Source organism: Pollicipes pollicipes, unplaced genomic scaffold (genome assembly GCF_011947565.3).
Source record: "Pollicipes pollicipes isolate AB1234 unplaced genomic scaffold, Ppol_2.1 Scaffold_4295;HRSCAF=5057_pilon_pilon_pilon, whole genome shotgun sequence".
NCBI classification, from domain to species: domain Eukaryota; kingdom Metazoa; phylum Arthropoda; class Thecostraca; order Pollicipedomorpha; family Pollicipedidae; genus Pollicipes; species Pollicipes pollicipes.
The window spans coordinates 31,685,201-31,705,861 of record NW_023596461.1 but is presented as its reverse complement, the minus strand read 5'-3'; the positions used below and the strand labels follow the sequence as shown (position 1 = coordinate 31,705,861).

Genomic DNA, 20,661 nt, shown 5'->3' with positions numbered 1-20,661 from the left:
CAGGCCGCTAGCCAGTCATGCAGAGGGGTGCAAATTATGGCTGTCACTGGCTTACTATATGCTTTCGCAATAAATAAGGAAATACAGTTGCTCTTTGGGCTGCTCTGCGACATATTCCAGTGAGAACCGCTTGTTACGGCGGTTCTTTGCGTCCCCTAACTTAAATTGCCTGGCTCTAGCTATGCCAGCTGACCCTGGACGGCACTTGGACTTTTAACGGCTTTTTACTGTGCTGCCAGTGGTCGTAATGTCAGGTGGGTCTCAGCAATAAGTAACGGACTTCTTCAAAAGCTGCCATGGGATTTATTTTTGGCTGACTGATTTTGTTGATTCTGAAATTGCAAAAACGCTCAAGAGCACGGGCTTAAAGTAGGTCCACTTTTCGACGACCCGGCATCGCTGCGATTGGAGACCAATACATTTTGCTGGAGAGAAGCGATCCATCTTAGGGGAGAAAAGTGTGAATCTATGATGCATGCGGCTGGTCTCGCCCTCTCCAACACCACAGAGTCACCCACTGTGGGCCCTGGTGAGGATTGGTATGAGGTTTCGGAAAGCAAAACAGCTAAAAACGTGTAACCAACTGTACGTTGTTTGCGAATGTTCCGACTGAACATCACAGCATGCATTACAATTTGGCTCAATGGTAAGCCTTTACTAAATCGAGGGCAATGTCAACGTTTCCGAAACCGGTCTCCAATGCTACACGCTGTGACCTACACAGAGACCATGCAAACCGCATACGAAGGGCACAGTGCAGCCAGGCTTATTGTAGCCAAAATCCACACAAAATGTATGCAATTCGCAGCATATTGACACGATTTCCGAAGAGCCAAACCACCCAACTTCATCGTGCTCGTCAAGTGAAATTGTCAGGCCTTGTCTCACTCAAAGCCTGCCGATTTTCAACCCAGGACATTCGTGCACGAATGGTTAGCTTAGTGTCCCGCCTCAAATGGTAATTTTATATACGTATAAGGCGTGTATTCTTGCGCATCTTGTCCGTCCCGGTGGCTCAGTCCGTCCCGGTGGCTCAGTTGGTTAGAGCGCCTGCCTCCCGATTCACCCACCCGTGGCGGGGTGGGTTCGAGTCGCTTTAGGCGCTCGCTATTTGTCCTTGACAGGTATGGCCTGCGGCCGGTGGCAGCGGTCGCACTAAAGGTCAGTTGACGTCAGAGGGCACGACGGACCGTGCCGAGCGTTGCGGCACGTTAAGCTTTCGCCACTAAATGCTGCCGTTGCCTGGAATTGCGCGATCGGATGGTAGGGGTCAGGGCTCACACAACAAGCACTGCTCAGCGTGAGCGCTGATCCCAGAAATCCATCCATTCAAAGGGTTCGGATCAAGTTTCTAAAAAAAAAATAATAAAGTAAAATAAAAAGCATATAGGAAAACATATATCGGCATACATCAGTGTGCGTTAGTATCACCAATTCACAAAAATGGACTGCTATATTGCGTTTTAAAAGGTCCATTCACCTTATTATCAGTGCATCTCTTTCTCCTAAGTCTCATGAAAGAGCATTTTCCGACGCACTGATCGGGTTATTTATATGGAATCCCTAAAATCTACCGTCTCTATTCCCTTTCGTATCATGGACATGTACATGGACATGAACGTGAACATGAACAAATGATAACACTGGCGTTCATTGAAGGCAGAGGTAAAAACCAACCACTCGTGGGCCCATGGACATGGGGCACATATCAATGCCTGCCCTTCATGAAAGGACGCTGAGACGCTCCCACTGTTCAACATTCTGTTCAACATACTCTTTCGCGATACGTCCATTGCGCAATACGTCCTTGGGATAAAAGTGAGCGCATTGCAGCATTGAAAAGGAAAATATGTTTTAGTGGTCAAGACCTTTTTCACCACTGCTCTATGGCAAGACATTTTGTGGACGATTTGTGGGCACAATTCGCTGGCTCCCAATTTTTTGAAGGGTTATTTTAGTTCACTTTCTAATATCCTCCCCGTCCTTACTGCGCTGCCTCCTCAGCGTAAACGACATTTGACCGCTTGCTGAAGACGTAAACGCATCATATGAGCCTCAAAGACGTCGCATAATCGTTAAGCCGAGCTTGTGCATCAGCTCTTTATTCGAGGAGTGTAATAAGTAATGCAAGTTATTGAGACAACTTTAAAATTATGTCTTGTTGGTAAAAAATAGTATGACACAATACCGGTAACGCAAATACTAATGACGTCATTATTTCCTTTGAGCATAACTTTGTTCTTATCATAGAACCGCAGTTCGATTTAAAATACGTCATTGCAGCATTGAGCATCCAACCCTCTTATCCTTTTTTTACTTCATTCTGCATCCTCGCGACACCTCGCTATCCGGGGCAGGCTGCATGCGTCAGCCACGAGTGGGCTGAGAGGCCACCTGCGAATGGGGGCCTCGACCGGGTACCCAGCGCACATGCGCGGGTTTAAGCTCGGTAGTTGGCCCCCCAGGCGCGTGCAAGCCTGTCCCACCGTGAACCACTCTCCTTCATCTCATAGCCCTGAAATGATCCTTTCCAGTCGAAAGGGCTCTAATCTAAGCAACCAAACAACCAAATCATTGAGTATTGTCAATCATCTAGGTTTGTGCCCGTTGTGTGTTTTGCCAAAGCGATTGTGTGCTTTTCCAGAGGGATTGTGAGTACAGGTGCAGGTTGGCAAGTGCAGCTAAATTTGAATGCAACCTTTGGTGGGTCGGTAGTGGGAGTTATGGGTGGAAGCTAGATGGGGGTGATAGGCCATATCCATTTTGGCATAGGTACCTGTTGAACAAAATGAGTAGCGTGACCATAAATGGGGCATGGTATTGAATAACCAGATTATAAGTTCAGTTCACAGCAACTCATACCCGATAGAATAATTTTAATATCGGGACTCTGTATAGAGACAACAGTCTTATGAGCTTCATTTAATTTTTTGGTTGAAAAAGACTCTGAAAACTGGCCGGATATCACAACATTGTGTCGTGACAGGAACTGAGCGAAATTCCAATGTGGTATTGGTTTATGTAAATTTTGGGGATAAGCTCATCCTATAAAGGCAAAGTGTGAATTACACTTGCTAGCAGGTAGTGCCATCAAGAAAGCAAGAAAGTGCTGTTGGGGCAAGATTCTGGCTTTCTGATGCGTCTCATCGACATCATTGCTGCGCTTTGCTAATTAGGCAAAGCTGATGCCGGAAACTTAAAGCTCTTTCAACCTACAGTGTTCTCCAATGTATGTCTAATATATTCAAGTGAGTAGTTAAGAATTTATCATTAAAAATACCCTGAAAAGTACATTTCGGATGCTAATTTCAGGAGTATTTTGTGTTTAAGCCTTGGGAATTGCGTAAACCAGTTCCAAGGGATCTAAATTTTGTGAAAGATCAGATGTTGGAGCATGCTAGGTAAAACAAAAGCCTAAATTGCAGAAAGCCCCCCCCCCCCCCATTTAGTGCAAGATTGAGGATTTATTCATGCTTAACATCGTACTACCATCTTTGCCATTGCTGGTAGGCTGGTTGATCGTTAGAAATTAAGTTTCACTAGGCAGACTGAGTTGGTCTTTCATGAAAAACAAGCCATATCATGTATGGTTACGCAATGTCTTGATTCATGCAAGTAACGCATTTTTTGGTAACTTTCTGTACTATGCGGACACCTAGAATAGATAATACCAATATACTGCTGGGGGTTTTGCGTTTTGAGGTAAGAAGGGGAGGCCTGTTACACGAATGTTTTCATTTGCATAAATAATAGGCACTCCTTGAATTCATTTTCCGGCAAGCTGGACCTTTGCTAAAATCAGTCATGAATTCTCGTTGAGACTAATCCACTGGGGTTTTCTGTATTACTTTCGAAACCTCAGGTGGTGGAGTTCGTACCCCCCCCCCCCCCCTCCTCCTCCCTCCCCATCTGCATTATGAAAAACATCGGCGAATCGTGGCGAGGATTAAGGAGACAGATCAGACCACTTATGTTCCGTGGGAGACGGGCACATGCTTTAGTTACCTCTGTAGGCTCGCTCGTCCTCCTCCGCAAAAAGTGCATTACTGTTTATGTAAAATGAATATGACTGTGACATAACTTGGATGACTTCTATATTTTTATACCGTGAATGTCTCCTATGAAGTTCGACTTTACAAGTCACACTTTTTTCTCTTCCCGTGAATGGAACCCCAACGACCGAAAATGTAAAAATGCTACCTTTTTTGTGGTGTTAGTCACTCAACCGCGCATAGTATTGTCCCTGTGCGGAAGGAAGGAGTTCAACTATTGACGTAATGCCAACTCACGAGTTCAAATTCACCGTAACGATCACGTGAATCGCACGTCGCTGCGCAGTGGCTAAATCACGACTTACACTATCCTGTCTCGATAGACGTGACCTTATCAGCTTATGCTGTTATTCCCCCAATAATGAGGAGGCATGTGCCAATACGTCGTCTTGAAAGGACCTCTGCAGGTGTGCATTGATGGAGCACGATGGCCCTGTCCAGAGACAACGGTTGCCAATTAGCACAGGTGTGCAACGCTGGGACCGAACGCTTTCCAACAGTCCTCTCCCTCTCCCACTGGTTGACGGGGAACTTCTCGCAGATGCAGATGTCAATGTTCGCCCTACAGGCGACACCTGCGTCCGGTGTCCTTCCACCTATAAATACGACGGCCCGCGTCAAATCACCACTGACTCAGCCATGTCTCGTCTCCTGCTGGTAAGCCTGCTGGCCGTTGCCGCCGCCGCGCCCTCGAGCGTGTCACCGCAGAATGAGGCGCTCTTCACCGAGGAGATCCCCGAGCCGCAGTACCTGTTTGAGAACCACAACCCGGACGTGACCGACTCCGGTCTGGAGCTGTTCGAGTCGGACATGGTGCTGACGGAGGAGCAGAAGCTGGACCGGAAGGCGGCGCCCAACCTGTGGCCCGGCGGCCAGGTCAAGTACGCCATCACGTCCACCTCCGTGCCGGACCGGGCTGCCATCGAGGCGGCGCTCAACCACTGGCGCCAGCACACCTGCGTCACCTTCACCGAGGTGTCGGCCAGCTTCGCCGGCGAGCCGCACCTGCGCTTCAGCAAGCAGTCGGGCTGCTGGTCGTACGTTGGCCGCACCGGCTGGACCTCAGGCCAGGACGTCAGCATCGGCACCGGCTGTACCGGCTTGGGTACGATCGCGCACGAGGTCGGCCACGCGCTCGGCTTCAACCACGAGCAGTCGCGACCGGACAGGAACAACTACGTCACCATCCTGACCGGGAACATCCAGGATGGCAGGAGCGGAAACTTTGCCATCGCCTCCAACGCCAACAACTACTCCGTGCCTTACGACTACACCTCCGTCATGCACTACGGCAGCACGTACTTCACCAAGAACGGCCAGCCGACTATCCAGGTGAACCAGCTGCAGTACTCAGGCCTGATCGGCAGCCGGACCGACCTTTCACACCGTGATAAGCAGCTGGCCAACGCCATGTACAGTTGTGCCGCCTCCTGCTCCAGCCCGCCTGCGTGCCAGAACGGCGGCTACGTCAGTAAGGCATGCAGCTGCGTCTGCCCGCCAGGCACCAGCGGCTCCCGCTGTCAGACAGTGACAGCGCCGTATTACGGCAGCATCTGCGGCAACCAGGCCATCACCTCGGCTGGCACCGTCAGCTCCATCAACTGGCCCAACATCTACCCGCGCAACCAGAACTGCTTCTGGATCGTGACGGCACCGGCTGGCCGGCGCGTCAGAATCACCTTCAACACAGCCAAGGTGCTGTACCGCTACAGCGATGGCAACTGCTACTGGGACTGGATTAACCTGTACACGAACAGCGACAACTCGGCCGACGTTAACGCCTGCGGCAGCGAACTGCAGGGCAAGACGTACACCACGACCGGCAACCGGCTGGCGCTGGAGATGCACACATACGCCGGCGGCAGCTACCCCTCCCTGCAGACCGGCTTCACCGCCTCTGTCAGCTTCGTCTGAGGCCTTCTTGGTCAAGACATTCGCCCATGCGTCCGTCCTTACACACATGCCGCAACGCCTCTCCGACTTGTGCTGGATAGTTTTGTAATATCTAGCGAAGCAGAGCGGCTTCGGTTGTCGCCACAGCCAAGCGTGCTCTTTCCGTCTCCTTGGAATTATTGTCTGCACATTGACAAGTTTCGCTCTAGATAGATACATTTTCTCGGAGGATGGTGACAGGTCTGTGCGATGATTTTACTTGATCTAATACACGGGAGCGAAGAAAACGCAGAAAACATGCCTCACTCATTGGCTAAAAGTGAGTACTGGAGCACTGTTCCCTAGCATTCTACAAAGCTGGAGAGCTTGAAGCAGCACATCAGCCTACATTTGCATTTAACCTTCCCACTTTCTTGAACACATGCGACTCTTTTACACAACGGGCCTCTGGCCATTCGGAAAAAGGCAAATAGCGCACCATAAATACGTCATTGTCTTGCAATTCTGGGTGGCTTTTCATTCTTAGTGTTGCCCAGATAGCGTCCCTGCCCCCTAAGGTAGGCCTGTATTCTCTGTGCAAGATACTCGGGGTGTTACCGACCGGGGTGCTTGTGTCGGCTTCGCCGAACACCACGACATCCTCCGTAACCGTCTTTAGGAGCAACGTGTGACGACTTAACAAATTCGCACCTTTATCGTTTCTGTTTTATTTTTATTTTTAAAGCCACCCGGACTGTCAACGCCAGCTTCATCTAGTGAAGAGCATAACAACAGCGCACAGCTAATAATTGGTCTGTGGCCCAGGTCGTCTCTCCGTCCTCAGTACCGCCCAGGTAGCGCATTGTCCCTAAGTAGAGCCTACCTTCCCGATGCCAACCACACAGGGATTCCCTGGCTGGAATCTTAGCGTTTTCGCCAATCTATGCCGTCTTCGCCAAGCACGACACCTTTCGTAAAAGCAGTTACGACAAACTCTTATTTGCTCCCTTCTGGTCAATCTCCATCTCCCGGCAGCATTGAGAAAATCCGGATTCATTTACGCATAATTTAGAAATCACACACACACCACACACACACACACACACACACACCACACACACACACACACACACACACACACACACACACACACACCACACACACACACACACACACACACACACACCACACACACACACCCACACACACACCCACACACACACACACACACACAACACACACACCACACACACACACACCACACACACACACACACACACACACACACCACACACAACACACACACACACACACACACAACCCACACACACCCACACACACACACACACACACACCACACACCCACACACAACACACACAACACACACACACACACACACACACACACACACACACACACACACACACACACACACACACACACACACACACACACACACACACACACACACACACACACACACACACACACACACACACACACACACACACACCACACCACACACACAGCACACACACCACACACACACACACACACACACACACACACACACACAACACACCCACACACTTGGAGCATCGTGGACAGTATCCTCTTCACCTACCCTGAAGAGACCAGCCTCCAAGAAGAAGCTCATGTCGCATGTCCTTCAAAAGCATTCTTGGATTCCATCATTAGGTGAGCAATCTCAAGATTACGTAAGTTGTTCAATGCATTGGCGACGAATATTATTCACATAGATAAGACAGTAGTAATAATTTTATTCCTCGAAGAAAAACCAGGACAATGGAGATGTAGTTGGATTGATATTTCGGCCACATGCCTTTATCGAAACAATTGCAGAAGTGGATTCAAAATTACCTACCAGTGATCCTACCCGATTTTTCAGTTTTTTTAACAGCAAGTCACAATTTTTACAGGGCACCGACATTGAAGGGATTAAACAAAGAACGATTGCCAGGCATTACCACGATACAGTGCCTATCTAAGAATTAGAATACGCTAAATACGTGTATACGCAAACAAATTTAAGCAAATAGGCATCGCGCATCACGCTTCACGCTTCATTCAAACATGCAAGTGAGCTGAAGTAAACCGGTATTCTCCTGATTTTTCTCCGAGCAATAAGGCCATTACTGCTGTCTTATCTATGGCTAATCTCAAGGCTAATCTTAAGGCTAAACATGAAATGTCCTTCAAACATGCGTTTTTGACATGACGCCCGACGTACTAGGCAAAGACCGCAAGTCAGCAGTTCTCTAAGGAATGCCTGCTCCGCCCAAAAACACGCAAAGGTAGAGGACACCAACATCATGTATCGAAAGGTCAGTTGACCTGTGCAATAGACGTCATGGGCGCACTACCCATGTGTGCGCTCACCAGCCCGCCAGATCCCGCACGCTAACGCTGTCCCATGTGTGCGCCCACCAGCCCGCTAGATCCCACACGCTAACGCTGCCCCATGTGTGCACCCACCAGCCCGCTAGATCCCACACGCTAACGCTGCCCCATGTGTGCTCCCACCAGCCCGCTAGATCCCACACGCTAACGCTTCCCCATGTGTGCGCCCACCAGCCCGCTAGATCCCACACGCTAACGCTGCCCCATGTGTGCTCCCACCAGCCCGCTAGATCCCGCACGCTAACGCTGCCCCATGTGTGCACCCACCAGCCCGCTAGATCCCACACGCTAACGCTGCCCCATGTGTGCGCCCACCAGCCCGCTAGATCCCGCACGCTAACGCTGCCCCATGTGTGCGCCCACCAGCCCGCTAGATTCCGCATGCTAACGCTGCCCCATGTGTGCGCCCACCAGCCCGCTAGATGCCACACGCTAACGCTGCCCCATGTGTGCGCCCACCAGCCCGCTAGATCCCACACGCTAACGCTGCCCCATGTGTGCACCTACTTCGTGCTCAGTTGTGAACTGGGTGATTATGGCTGACAATGCACGCTTAGCAGCTATATGGCTACAAGCGTTGATGTCCGACGGGAGGAGCTGATAGCCAGGGTTACAAAACACCTATGTTCATTCGCCAAAGTTATTCCAGCTGTTTGGAACAGCAATGACGTAAACATTGTGATATGGGATGAGAGATGACGTTAAATGAAAATGAATTCCATGAGACAACAATGATATGGGTACGGTATGATATTACAGTGCCCATATGCAGTATTTTATCAGTTACATCATGTTGTCGGGTTTAGGACATCACTGGGATAGAAACGTTACATTTATGACACAGATGAAAGGATGCATTGCAATGAACTCGGTGCTTCGGGTGAACCAGGCTGAGCAACGGACAGGAATGCTGGCAATATGTATGGTTCGCTGCTGGTAATGAAAACTACTCGAAAAACTAGTTGTTAATAAAGCCAAGCAAGCATGTGCATCATGTAACCCATGTATTCATAAGGGTGTGTACCTCAAAATGCATCACAGCCGGGGAAAATTAACTATTCACAGTTGGAAGCACTTCGCGACAGATTTGCTGGAAGTAGCATTGTCCACATGAAACAGCAATGGCCGCAGCCGTCTAGACCACGCAGTGGAATTTGCTCACAGATTCTGACTGAAATGTTAGAGCTCTACTGGAATGCGGAGAAGTCATCAAAGCATGTTCTACGCGACATTGCAACAAGTCAGGATAGCGAACAACTTTTGTATGGCTGCCGTGGTAATTAAATCCAACGGAATTGATTGCGAATTTGCAGCCCGTTTAAAAAATCTGAGAGTATTAACACCCACAAACACAAAAACGGTATTCCGAGTGTCGCTCGAAAGCTTATAAGGTCATACGTGTTTGATGCACCGGTCAACACGCAGCGCATTACACACCAGCACGAAACCAAGACATGCCATGCACCGGTTCCTGTTACTAGTAAATTCGAAATGCGCACCAGAAACTAACCCATACAGTAAACATTGAAATAATAAAACAGGTTGGTTTTGACCTTGGTCTGACCTTTGTACCTGACCTTAGATCAATGGATTTTGTTCACTCAAACGTTGTGTTGCCTAAAGAAGCATTTCAAAGATGTATGGCTTTGTCCAGCACTCCGTTGCTGCATCAGATTGAATGATTCCGTAGAGATTGACTCCGCTGAATCCATGGCCTAACTTTGACCTGCCATAAATCAGCGACCTTACAAGGTGTACCTATATTTTTGATACCAAGCGATCTGCTATTCAATTGTCTACGCCTAGGCAAAATTTGGAGCGGCTACGCTGTGCTGTTTGGAAACCATTTTGGAAAAACCTCGGGGGGGGGGGGTAACGTGACTCCCCACCCGGGTGCGTCTTACATGACTTCATGAAATATATCGCCGGCACTCTTTGTCATGCAGCAGTCAAGTGAACTCTGTTTAAACCGACATACAATGCCGATGCCTTTGTTTAAATCTATATACAGGGTTATGAAGAGCCCCACAAATGTAGATTGAAGGTGAAAATGGTTAACAACTTGCATTAACATGGCCAACCCATGTTTGTTTAGATATGTGATATGTTAGATGCTTAGATATTAGATATGTTAGATGTTTAGATATTCACTAGAAATCGTGATTAGTGATACAAAATATGTAGCGTAGTTTTGAGCAAGCGGGCTCGTATATCTCAGCAGCAAAAACCTCGGCGCCAGGCCATACAGTCTCAGTAAGCCGCGCAGCGTCGGTCCCGCGCGTAGCACTAGGCCGTAGCCAGCAAGTGGACGAAAATGATGGTGCGCTTGAAAAACTTTTGGACACTTTAGGATACAAAATCGGACGCGTAGAGATATTTCCGGCGCATAATAAACCTTTGCGATTTGTAGATGCATGATTAAAGCGGCTGGCCTGCACAGCACCACGAAGTGATGCTGGAGTTTGGTGGTGGAACTGGAATAGTGAAGGTAAAATCTTTATGTTTGGATTGCTGTAACTGTTGATCTGTGCAGAAGACAACCTCTAAGTTGTAAAAAAAGATTCACCCATTGGAATTATTTTAACCGCACAGCTCGATTTTGAAAGGCATTCAGAGACATCATTTTACGGTGGTCGTCGCGAGCTCGGCGCCCGCTGCCCAGCGTTACTTGTGACCAATGCCGTTCGGTTTTACTAAAATTGCAAAAAACCATCGCCGCCCCTGCTCCCCGAGATTGCAGATGCATCATTGGGGCGTTACAACGCATTCAGCTGCTGTTGCTATTTGACGTCGCCTACCTCTTACTCTGGCGGGAAAGGCGGACACCGCGGAGAATAGAGTCCCGTACCTCTTGCTACCGAGACGCGTAGCGACCAACGCAGGCGGGTTAACCACTTCGCCAGTGGTACCCGCCGCGCAGGCTAACTCCATTCGACACTAATGTGACCCTCATTTCCTTCTGGTAAAGGAGCCCCCTTAAGTGGAACACTACGGGGCATTCTTTTGTTTCAGGTGAAGAGCTGAAGAGTCATTCTGCCCCACGGCAGTGTACCCTCCGGCCGTCATTCTGGCGATCCGGCCGGGGTCCCCTGACGGATGCGGAGCCCCTTTATGCCATGCGATGCGGAGGAATGCATCATATCTCACTGGTCCGCTCCTTGACGCGTGAGGCCTTCTGACCCGCGCGGTTGACCACGGATCGACGCTTGGACCGTCATGAAGCAACAACACTGCTCGCCACAGGTGGCCAAATAATTGGCACATAGATTCCAGTTCGGCTTAACGGGTCTATGCTGGAATTGGGCTGAAGGGCCCAACGTTCGGTACTGGGGGTCCTGACTGACAGAGGACCTGTCTATTACCTGAATGTGAGCATTCATTAAAAGCTCTTATGATTCCTTTAATTGTCAGAGGTCCCGACAAACGCCGAGAACCCCCGTCACTGGGACTGCCGTCCCCGTTCATGTTCGGCAAATATTCCCCTAGCCGATTATAGGCCTCCTGTTGACACAGAATACCCTGCTAGACACTGCGGTCTCCTGAACAATACAGGAGCCCCGCCCAACGTATATCACATGCCCGGCATCGTCCGTTCTCGGAAAATGGGCTCCCAGAGCTGAAACCAAGATGAAGCCGACTGTTCGTTGTTGTGATCTCTGGCCGAAATAGAGGAACGCCCTATGTCAGCAGTCCCTATTGGTGCCAAAGATTCTCTTACTGACATATTACATCACGGCCCTATATGGGCGAGGGTCCTTGATGTGACCTACAACCAGCCCTTCAGAACTTTCGACCGGTCGCTTGATCTTTGGTCTCGAGGCACCCTTCGTCCCCTCTTCGGACTCCGTCAAACACCGCTTCGATTCGGGGCCTCTTGCCGCCACAGGACTCCCATTAGGTACTGTGGCCTCTGACCGACGCAGGAGCCCCTCATTATGTCAGGGACCTCGGACGCTGCAAATCGCGGGGCTCGGCCTCGTATCTGCTCGGGCCCCGCCAGCCAGGGGGCCCTGCTGGCTGGCGAGGCCCAAGCAGAAACCAAACCAAAAAGCCCTGATCGGCAGCCTCGCTTCTGCTTGGGAAATGGGTTTCAAGGACTCTGACGGATATGGAGCAGACCGTTCAGTGCGCATGGTCTCTGATCGACTTAGACACCGGCATTTCCCCAGGGGCCCCTCAAACGATGCAAGAGGACCTGTGACTGCTATTTCAGGTCACGACCCGTAGGCTCGTGATTCTTTATTTGAGAGTCCGTCTTCGCAAGTCTGGGCCCCTGAATGTGACCCCCACCAGTCCTTTATGCCATTAGACCCTCCAACCAGGCCCTTGATCATCGGGCCCGGCGGGCCCTCTAGGCTCTTCGGACCTCCTCAAACACTGGTTCTGGCGGACTCGGGGCCCTTTGCCAGCACAGGGCCCCTGTTCGACTTTGTAGGGCCCCGAGCAATGTAAATCGCTGGCTCCGGCTTTTTCCCCCTTGGGAAATGGACCCATGCCACCACGGAGCTGACCATGCTTTGCTGGTGGTGTCTGACCAAAATATAGTCCAATTTCGACTGTGGGCCGCTGATCAGCGCTCAGGGCCATCTGGCTGGCATTGGAGTGCCCGGCCCTGCGGGCCCGAGCCCCTGAATGCCACTTCCGGCTGGTCTTTTGAACCCTTCGGACCCTTAAAGCGGGCAATTAATCACTGTGCCCCCGCCTCTATTTGCGCTACTGTCAGAGCGCCTGCAGAAAATGGGAAATGCAAAGCAGCAGCCGGTTTCTGGCCAGGGCGCTTTGGCCGGCCGGCGAGCCCACCTGTGGAAAAACACTGTTCGTCCTGCGGCGTGTCATGCCCGGCCAGGGTGGAAAGCAGAGCTGGCAAGGAGTGTGGGCAGGGGCGCTCGGGCATCTACGAAGCGAGGGTGATTTCGGCACATTCAACAGAGATATTGGCAGGAAAGAGCCTTCGAAAATGAACCTCCAAGCCGCGTGGCCTTTTCGACCATAGCCACTGGCGCGTGAGAGTCACGTGAACTGTGCAGGCGGGGAACGGGGACACTGCGTGCGGATAATTAATTTTGTCTCGTTTAGTACTTCGCGTCCCTCGGCCCCGTTTGATCTGAAGCCAGCATGATTGTCAGCTGGAATGAGTGACGTCATGGGTGCTAACGGAGCGTTCGATGTGTGGGTTGACAGGAAAGTTTTTTATTTACTCTATTCTTCTTTTACCTTTTACTTCAGTCCACAAACTAGCTCTGTCTTACCGCCGACTATGAAACACTACGTACAAAGGGATTTCTGGAAGTGTGGCTTCTGTTCCAGTATTACCATCATCACGGGTTTGATTTGTATTCCCTCGGGATTCCCTCGGATAGGCCACCGGCCCCCTCCTCCCCCCCCCCCAAATGTTCAATCTGGCGCCCCCCCCCCCCTCCCCCTCCAACGGCGAGTTTGCCCCCCAACCTACTGGAGCCTAAGCTGACGTAGAAAATTACAATAGATGCTCGAAATGATATCAAGTTTAAAGAAGCCTTCTCATAATTGTTTTACAGGTCAAGGAACCAAAAAAGATGAAAACTGCGATATCCAGCCCAGTTTGTTGCATCTGACTGAGTTATTCACACTTTTGAAGCTTCGCGGCTGTTTCGTGTTTACTTGAGTTTTTTTCTGCTGTTTTTTCTGCATGCTTCTGACTATGGTCCAGTTTTGTGCCATTGTGGGAGTGTTTCGGCATTATTCAGCGATTATTCAGCGAAGGGTCCCTCGGGACCAACGATCAAGTACCCGATTGGAGGGAACGAGGGCAGGGCTGAGCCATCAGATGTCAGTTAGATGGCCTTTTGCACCGATTGAGGACACCCTGGAACAATTCAGGTTTCTGTTTCGGTCATAGACCACCAACGCCGAACAGTCAGCTCCGTGTTCGTCTGAGCCCTGGGGCCCATTTCCCAAGCAGGGACAAGGTTGGAACCCACTGTTCGCGTCCGTCGGGAACCTAGAAGCAACGAGAGCTTCTTTGTTGGTCAGAGACCCACATTGCCTAATGGAGGGCTCAATGTTTTTGAAAATAGAGATTCTGCATATACTTGTCTATTTCTACCATCAAATTCTTGCAACGGTTCGCGGCACTATGAATACCAATCCGTTTATGTTATGAATCTGAAAATTTCACAGGTGAAACATGCGCCCGGAACACCTTCCAAGTCTTCCAATTGAAACCCTAGAGCGATTAAAGGTAATTATAGGAGAAACGTTGTTGTTTTCATCCGTCCGTTGGCCACCACCTACTGTTAAACGCAAGACCGGCGCCGCACGGCTTCGGGAGACTGCAACGCCGAGCGTGGGGTTTGTTGCGACTTGCGGGCGCGCGTGGCCAAAGCTGGGTTATGTAATTCTTCCCCTACTTGACTCTAAGCAAAGTTGAGGATTCTGAGATCAAAACAGATTGATGTGAGTGTAAATTTGTGGCATTATTTTCATCTAAGATCTGCGTTTACGAAACCGCCATACAACCCACAAAAATTCCGGCACAACCACTGAATGCTATCGGCTTAGCAAGAGTTCGTTGAAACATTGTAGAATGAATAGTACCGGTGTGTTTCCTCCAGTACGTTCACTTCAGAATTGAAACGACATTGTATCTTTTGGTGGCTCCTGACTTTTTTAAGAAAGGCTCCCCTCGAAGTCAAGAGGGCCATATCCGATGACTTTTTTGGGTGGGAGCCTTTCCCCCAGGGGGAGGGCTTGGTCAACCCTGTGTCCCACTCTCCCCCCCCCCCTCCCCCCAATTACCAAGACTCTGACTGCGTCTCTGCGTCGGTACGTTCATTGAGCACCGAGTATGCGTGCGTATCATCGCATGGTAGCTGAAAAAACCAGCTTAGCTAGAATCGCTGTTAACGCTGTTAGAATCAAACTGCATTGCGCATGACATTGTTGTGACAGGTGGCATGTGTGATACAGGACATTTTTCACGCACTCGAAGTGAAACGGGATGAGAGCAAAATTACCGCGGATGTCGATGCACCTTAAGCCCAAATGACAGCAATGAAGTGAAACGGGTGAGGGTTGCTTTCCCTTCAGAGGCACTACAACTTGGAACAATGTCTCCCAGACGTACAGTTGGCTTGTATTTCGCTTCTATTAAAAAGAGCGGGAAAAAGCGATTCTCAGCAGGAGGGCATCTGCCCAAGCGTAATTGCGGAAAGGCTGAAAACCATGCTGTTAACTTTTGCGCAGAATGAATATCAAAAGCACTTCACATGAATTCGTTAACATTAATATTTACACATGTTTTATCAACGAAATTTTGGAATATTGTGAACCTGCGCATAAATGGGCTATAATAGCTACATATATTATTGCCACTGGACATCATCCTTGTGAACGGATGAATAAATACGAGATGCACCAATTCAAATTCTAGTATACGAGAGAGCTGCAACTGCATCTTTTCAGCTTCACAAAACGGCTGCCTTTATGAAAGCAGATGTAGTCTGCGAGGCTTCCATGCATGATTACTGTGGCTACGCACATAAGCTTTTAAAAGATATATAAGAATAGTACATACATACATACATACGTACATATATATATATATATATATATATATATATATATATATATATATATATATATATACATATACAGCTGGTAGCTATAACAATAGCAACGAAATCCAAGGAGTTTTTGGCCCTGTCCCCATGACGACTTCCGCGAATCTGTCCCCCCCCCCCCCCCCGAACATGCTCGGAAATCGCCACCCATGACCACCGTCCATTCCGTCCGTATGTTGAGTGCTTATCGACTGACAAAAAATCCTGGCATCATCGTCAGCCGGCGCAATGAACAGGCCACGTGACTTTGAAGTCACGTGCCGTGACGTAGGGCGAATACTTGGTCGTGATTGATGCTGACAAACGTGCTGGCGACAGGTCGAGCGCGGCCCCAACAGCCCGTGAGAGAAATTAGAAAACTTCTCGCATTTGGTAGTTTGGCAGCAGATTCTTACTACCAGTGGTATTTTCAGATCTACCGGAATATATACCTTAACCAGACTGGTGTCATCAAAATCCCTCCACACGTGTTTGCATGATTCAGCCGATTGACGTAACCGGGGTACGCCTTCCTTAAATTGAACCAAATGTAGCACCGGTGGTGCACGCAGAAGGAGGGCACAAGAGGTATGAGCCCCCCGCCCCCCCCCCCACTCGAAACCCATAGGTTACGACTTCCGGGGGCCCAGGGGAGCCCACTGGACCGATGACCAAGGACCCGATTGGAAGGCCTAAGGGCACGGAGGGCTAGAGGGAGTCGTCTTCAGGAGCGTGACCTGCGCGGACGGGCCTACAGATGGCATTCAGAGGATCCTTTGGGCCGTTCGAGGACCCCTGAGTCGATAAAGGTCCAGCACTGGGTCTGGCACTGGGTCTAGGACTGGCACTGACATTGGCGACTGAGTCTGGCGCCACCAGTACCGTACAATCGGTTCCGTGTTGGTATGGGCCTGAGGGCCCACTTTCAGAACAGCGAGCAAGCTGGGGCCAGCGATTTACACCGATCGGGGCCTCTGCATCTGTAAGGGACCCACAGTGCCTATCAAAGGGCCCTGTGATGGCAAGGAGTTCCGAGCCGACCAAGAACATTGTAAAATTAGGCCCGAAAGACAGGTACTGGTGCTCGCAGAAACCGACAATGGAGAACCTAATTGGAGGGCATAAGGGTCCGAATGGAAACGCTGGCTGTAGGTCACACATAGGATCTCGGCCCGCAGGACTTTGGCCTGAAGTATTAGACAGAGGGCCTCTTTTACCATTTAAGGACCTCCTGAGATCTTGCAGGCGCTTATGCTGGCCAGGGACCACCAACACCGAACGGTTGACTACGTGTCGATTTGAACCCTAGTATCTATTTCCCAAGCAAGGACAAGGCTGGAACCCATCATTTGCATTGGTCTGGGTCCTTGAAACAATGATTAGGCCTCTGTACCGGTCATGGGTTCACGGTGCCGAACAGGGGGCCATGTGTCGGCAAAGGGCCCCGATTCCATTATGGGCTTTGTTTCAGGAGGCCCGAAGAAGGGCCGAGTGGCCCTTCGGGACCAAAGATCAGGGCCCATTGGAGGGGTGAAGAGGCCAAGGGGCCAAAAGGACTCCCCATAGGTCACAGGTCACAACGAGGACGCCCCCCACACGTTGGGTCTCTGCGCTGATTGGGCACCCTTGGGACAGTGCAGACCTATCATACCAGCGTTCGAGCATGTAGCCTCGATCTTTGCCAGTTCAGTTCTAAAATGAATAGCGTGGCCGGATGAGTCCACATTGACAGGGAGAGCCCTTGGGTGCGCCTCTGGTGCATGTGCTGGGTATTTGACAAATAAGAAATATGGCGTGTGGAATAAGCTGCGCACTGTTCGCACCTGTGCGTGTTCACTGTGGAGCTTTTGTCATCCTCAGGCCTGATTTATCAGCGGAACGTGAGCGTGCCCACTTGACTGTCGGCAGATGAAGTCGCATTTCCAGCAGCGACCTAAACGTCTGAACTGGCCCCAACGATCACTCGCTCACTACGCTAGGCGTGCCAGATCCTGCGGCATAGTCGGGACCTGCAGTACGTCCAGACCGAGAGTATCTTCAGCCACCAGCAACTCATCACTCAACTAAGCAACTCGGCCAGCGTTGTCTGGCCAGGGGCCGATGGAAGGATTTGATGTCGTCAATACTGCCGCACTGCGCTCTATCTACCGGAGGACCTATGCATTCGCCCAGCACGTCATGAAAGTCCCCTGCCTTCAAACAACATGCTATCAAGGTAAAGGCATGGCTTGCCAGTTCCAGCTCCATGCTGGTACCATCCGTACAGCACTCCGGGTGCTGAAGGCGGCGATGAAGACCATGAACTCGCTGGAGTGCATCCGATCTCGCTTCTGCGTTAGTAAAATAATATTGCACGGCCGGTAGCAATATGATTTGGCCTGTTATCAAACGAGAAGTATCGTTACTAACTGATCCACTGCATTCATCGTGAATAGCCGAAAGGTTATGAAAGTGGATTGTGATGCTTCCTTACACTGCATTTGGTTAATGATCAAGCAAGTCTTAACCAGCATTTGCTAGGCCAAGGTGTAGCAAACTAGCAGGACCCTTTGCCTCATGAAACTAGCAGCCGTCAGGGCCAAGCTCTGGTGAATGATCAGGCAGGCCCCAGTGTGCATGGACTTGGCTGTTCCTGTGAGATTGAGCCGCGCTAGTGTGCCTGGCCAGATCCGGGTCGGGTGCCCCTGCAAAGGAGTTTGGGGCACCTTATAAGCTTCTTGCGCTGTTATATCCGACTGATCCTCAAATATATTTCCGTCAGGAAGGTGGGAGATACGCCCGCACTCGTTTCGGTAGACCGTCATAGGCTACATCGATGCGACCATTTGGTCCCGTTAGGTGATCTGCCAAACTGGGGTCCAATCCAAATGCCAACTAAGGCACAGTAGTTCCATGGATTTGCTTCGGGCAGGTACCCCGGAGCGGGGCAGTTGTGATGCACAAATAAACTGATAGCGGGGGGGGGGTTGCAACTTTGTGTCCATCTATTTCCGAAGTCCTAGATAGTCCTTACGCCAAGTGCTTCTTTGGCGTAAAGCGCGATGGATCGTCCTCGAATAGCTTCCTTCCTGGGTCCTAAATTGCCGCCTCGGCTTTTGAAATGCATTTTAAATTATGCATAACCTTAAAGTTTTTTGTTCATTCATGTTTACTTTCATCTTACTAAGGCATTTCACCCACCAAAAGTGTTGTAATTCGTGTGATCTCTCCTGTCCGTTGTCACGCGTGCGGCCGTCCAATCGTTGAAGGTGTACCTCCCAGTGACGTCACAAAGGAATTTTTGCTGAGAAGTGCGTTGTCGGGACGGTTTTGCCAAGTATACATGGCCTTGACCTTGGCCGTTTTCGTCCACTAAAATTCGCTTTGACCATTTAAGATACTCGTGAGCACTCCGGCGTTTTCAATCGCGCTCGGGGGCGGCTCTGTTCTAGGGCCCTGGGGGTGGCCGGTTGGTGGGTGGGCCGGTGGCATCATAAGTAAATTGAGCTCGACGCCAGACAGTGGCGACAACATTCTATTGGACTCATTGTCGGTGAGTAGGCGGAGCAGTTGCTAATTGTGCGATGCAAGATCTGCGTTGATGATATTAATTGTATAGTTTATTTCGCACCATCAGGGCAAGTTCATATCTCAGCACATACAGGTGTCTTACACAAACATAGAGCAAGACAGCAGGCAAGGCAGCTTAGTGTTCAACCAGGTTTCGACGACCAGGTTCCGGGAGGCCCAGTGCTGTGAGGTCATACTCATGTGGGGCATGCACATGTGTTATGGCCGTGGCATGCCACTTACCCCTTCTTCACTTCCGTGCAATATCTTAACAATGCTGCTCTCTGTATATGAGTATTTGGCTGACCAGCAGCAGCCAACCAGCTGCTAACATGGGATGTGGTACAAGCTCGAGCTCTACATTGGTCATGGTTCCCCGTCCAGCACGACGTTCTTACCAGCTTTTTATGTGTGAGTGGTAGGCCATTCAAAGCCCTTAAAATGCCTGGTATACACTCATGTGGTTCTGCAGCTCATAACCATGCATGTTTGTGTGGTATTCCATGAGTAGTCAAATCAAAATGCCCCTGTTTGCTAAGTGGACCTTAGCACAGCATATTTATTCTATGCTACAAGGAAAGTATCAATCTGCATCTTTTGACTCACTAAGATTACTTGCCACTTTATATTCTGGTCATTTTAACTCCACTGCTACCAGTCTGAAGTTAGACAGATGTAAAACTGCATATGGCTTTTGAGAATTAAAATTTATGTATACAGTCTTCTTTACATTAAACTGAATATCTCTGGTCATGAGAAATGCTTTGCAGCTCTGAACCAACACTCCCTGTAAGCAAGGAAAAATAGGCCAGCACATTCACTGCACATTTCCCTGCATGGCAACCAATTGTAATAGCTATAAATCACAAAGAAGCTCATCTATGTATACATTGAACAGCAGTAGTAAGAGGTTTCTACCTGGATGCACACCATTCTGTGCAGAGAAAGGATCAGACATTATATGACCATTTAACTCCCATCCTTTGGCTTCTGTATCACCTGATAAGGACCTTAGCAAGTGATGAAGGAACACCACAACATTAGATAATGCTAAAGAGTTTGGAATGCATACTCCATAGAATGCTTTGTTGGCATATATAAAACAAGCATAGACAGGACCACACATAGCATTAAGCTCATTTTTATTCCTGACATGCAAGTGTCAGGTAAATTTGCTCCAGGCCCA

General features: G+C 49.8%; 1 protein-coding gene across 1 annotated transcript; it reads left to right on the top strand.

Moving 5' to 3' along the window:
• Nucleotides 1-4,691: 4,691 nt before the first annotated feature.
• Nucleotides 4,692-6,222, top strand: LOC119096275 (blastula protease 10). The gene has a single exon (XM_037219100.1). The coding sequence runs from the start codon at nt 4,692-4,694 to the stop codon at nt 5,964-5,966; it is 1,275 nt and encodes a 424-aa protein (XP_037074995.1). The 3' UTR covers nt 5,967-6,222.
• Nucleotides 6,223-20,661: the final 14,439 nt, after the last annotated feature.

What these genes read in the sequence shown, in the direction of transcription:
- LOC119096275 (XM_037219100.1), top strand. Translation starts at nt 4,692, where the DNA reads ATGTCTCGTCTCCTGCTGGTAAGCCTGCTGGCCGTTGCCGCCGCCGCG.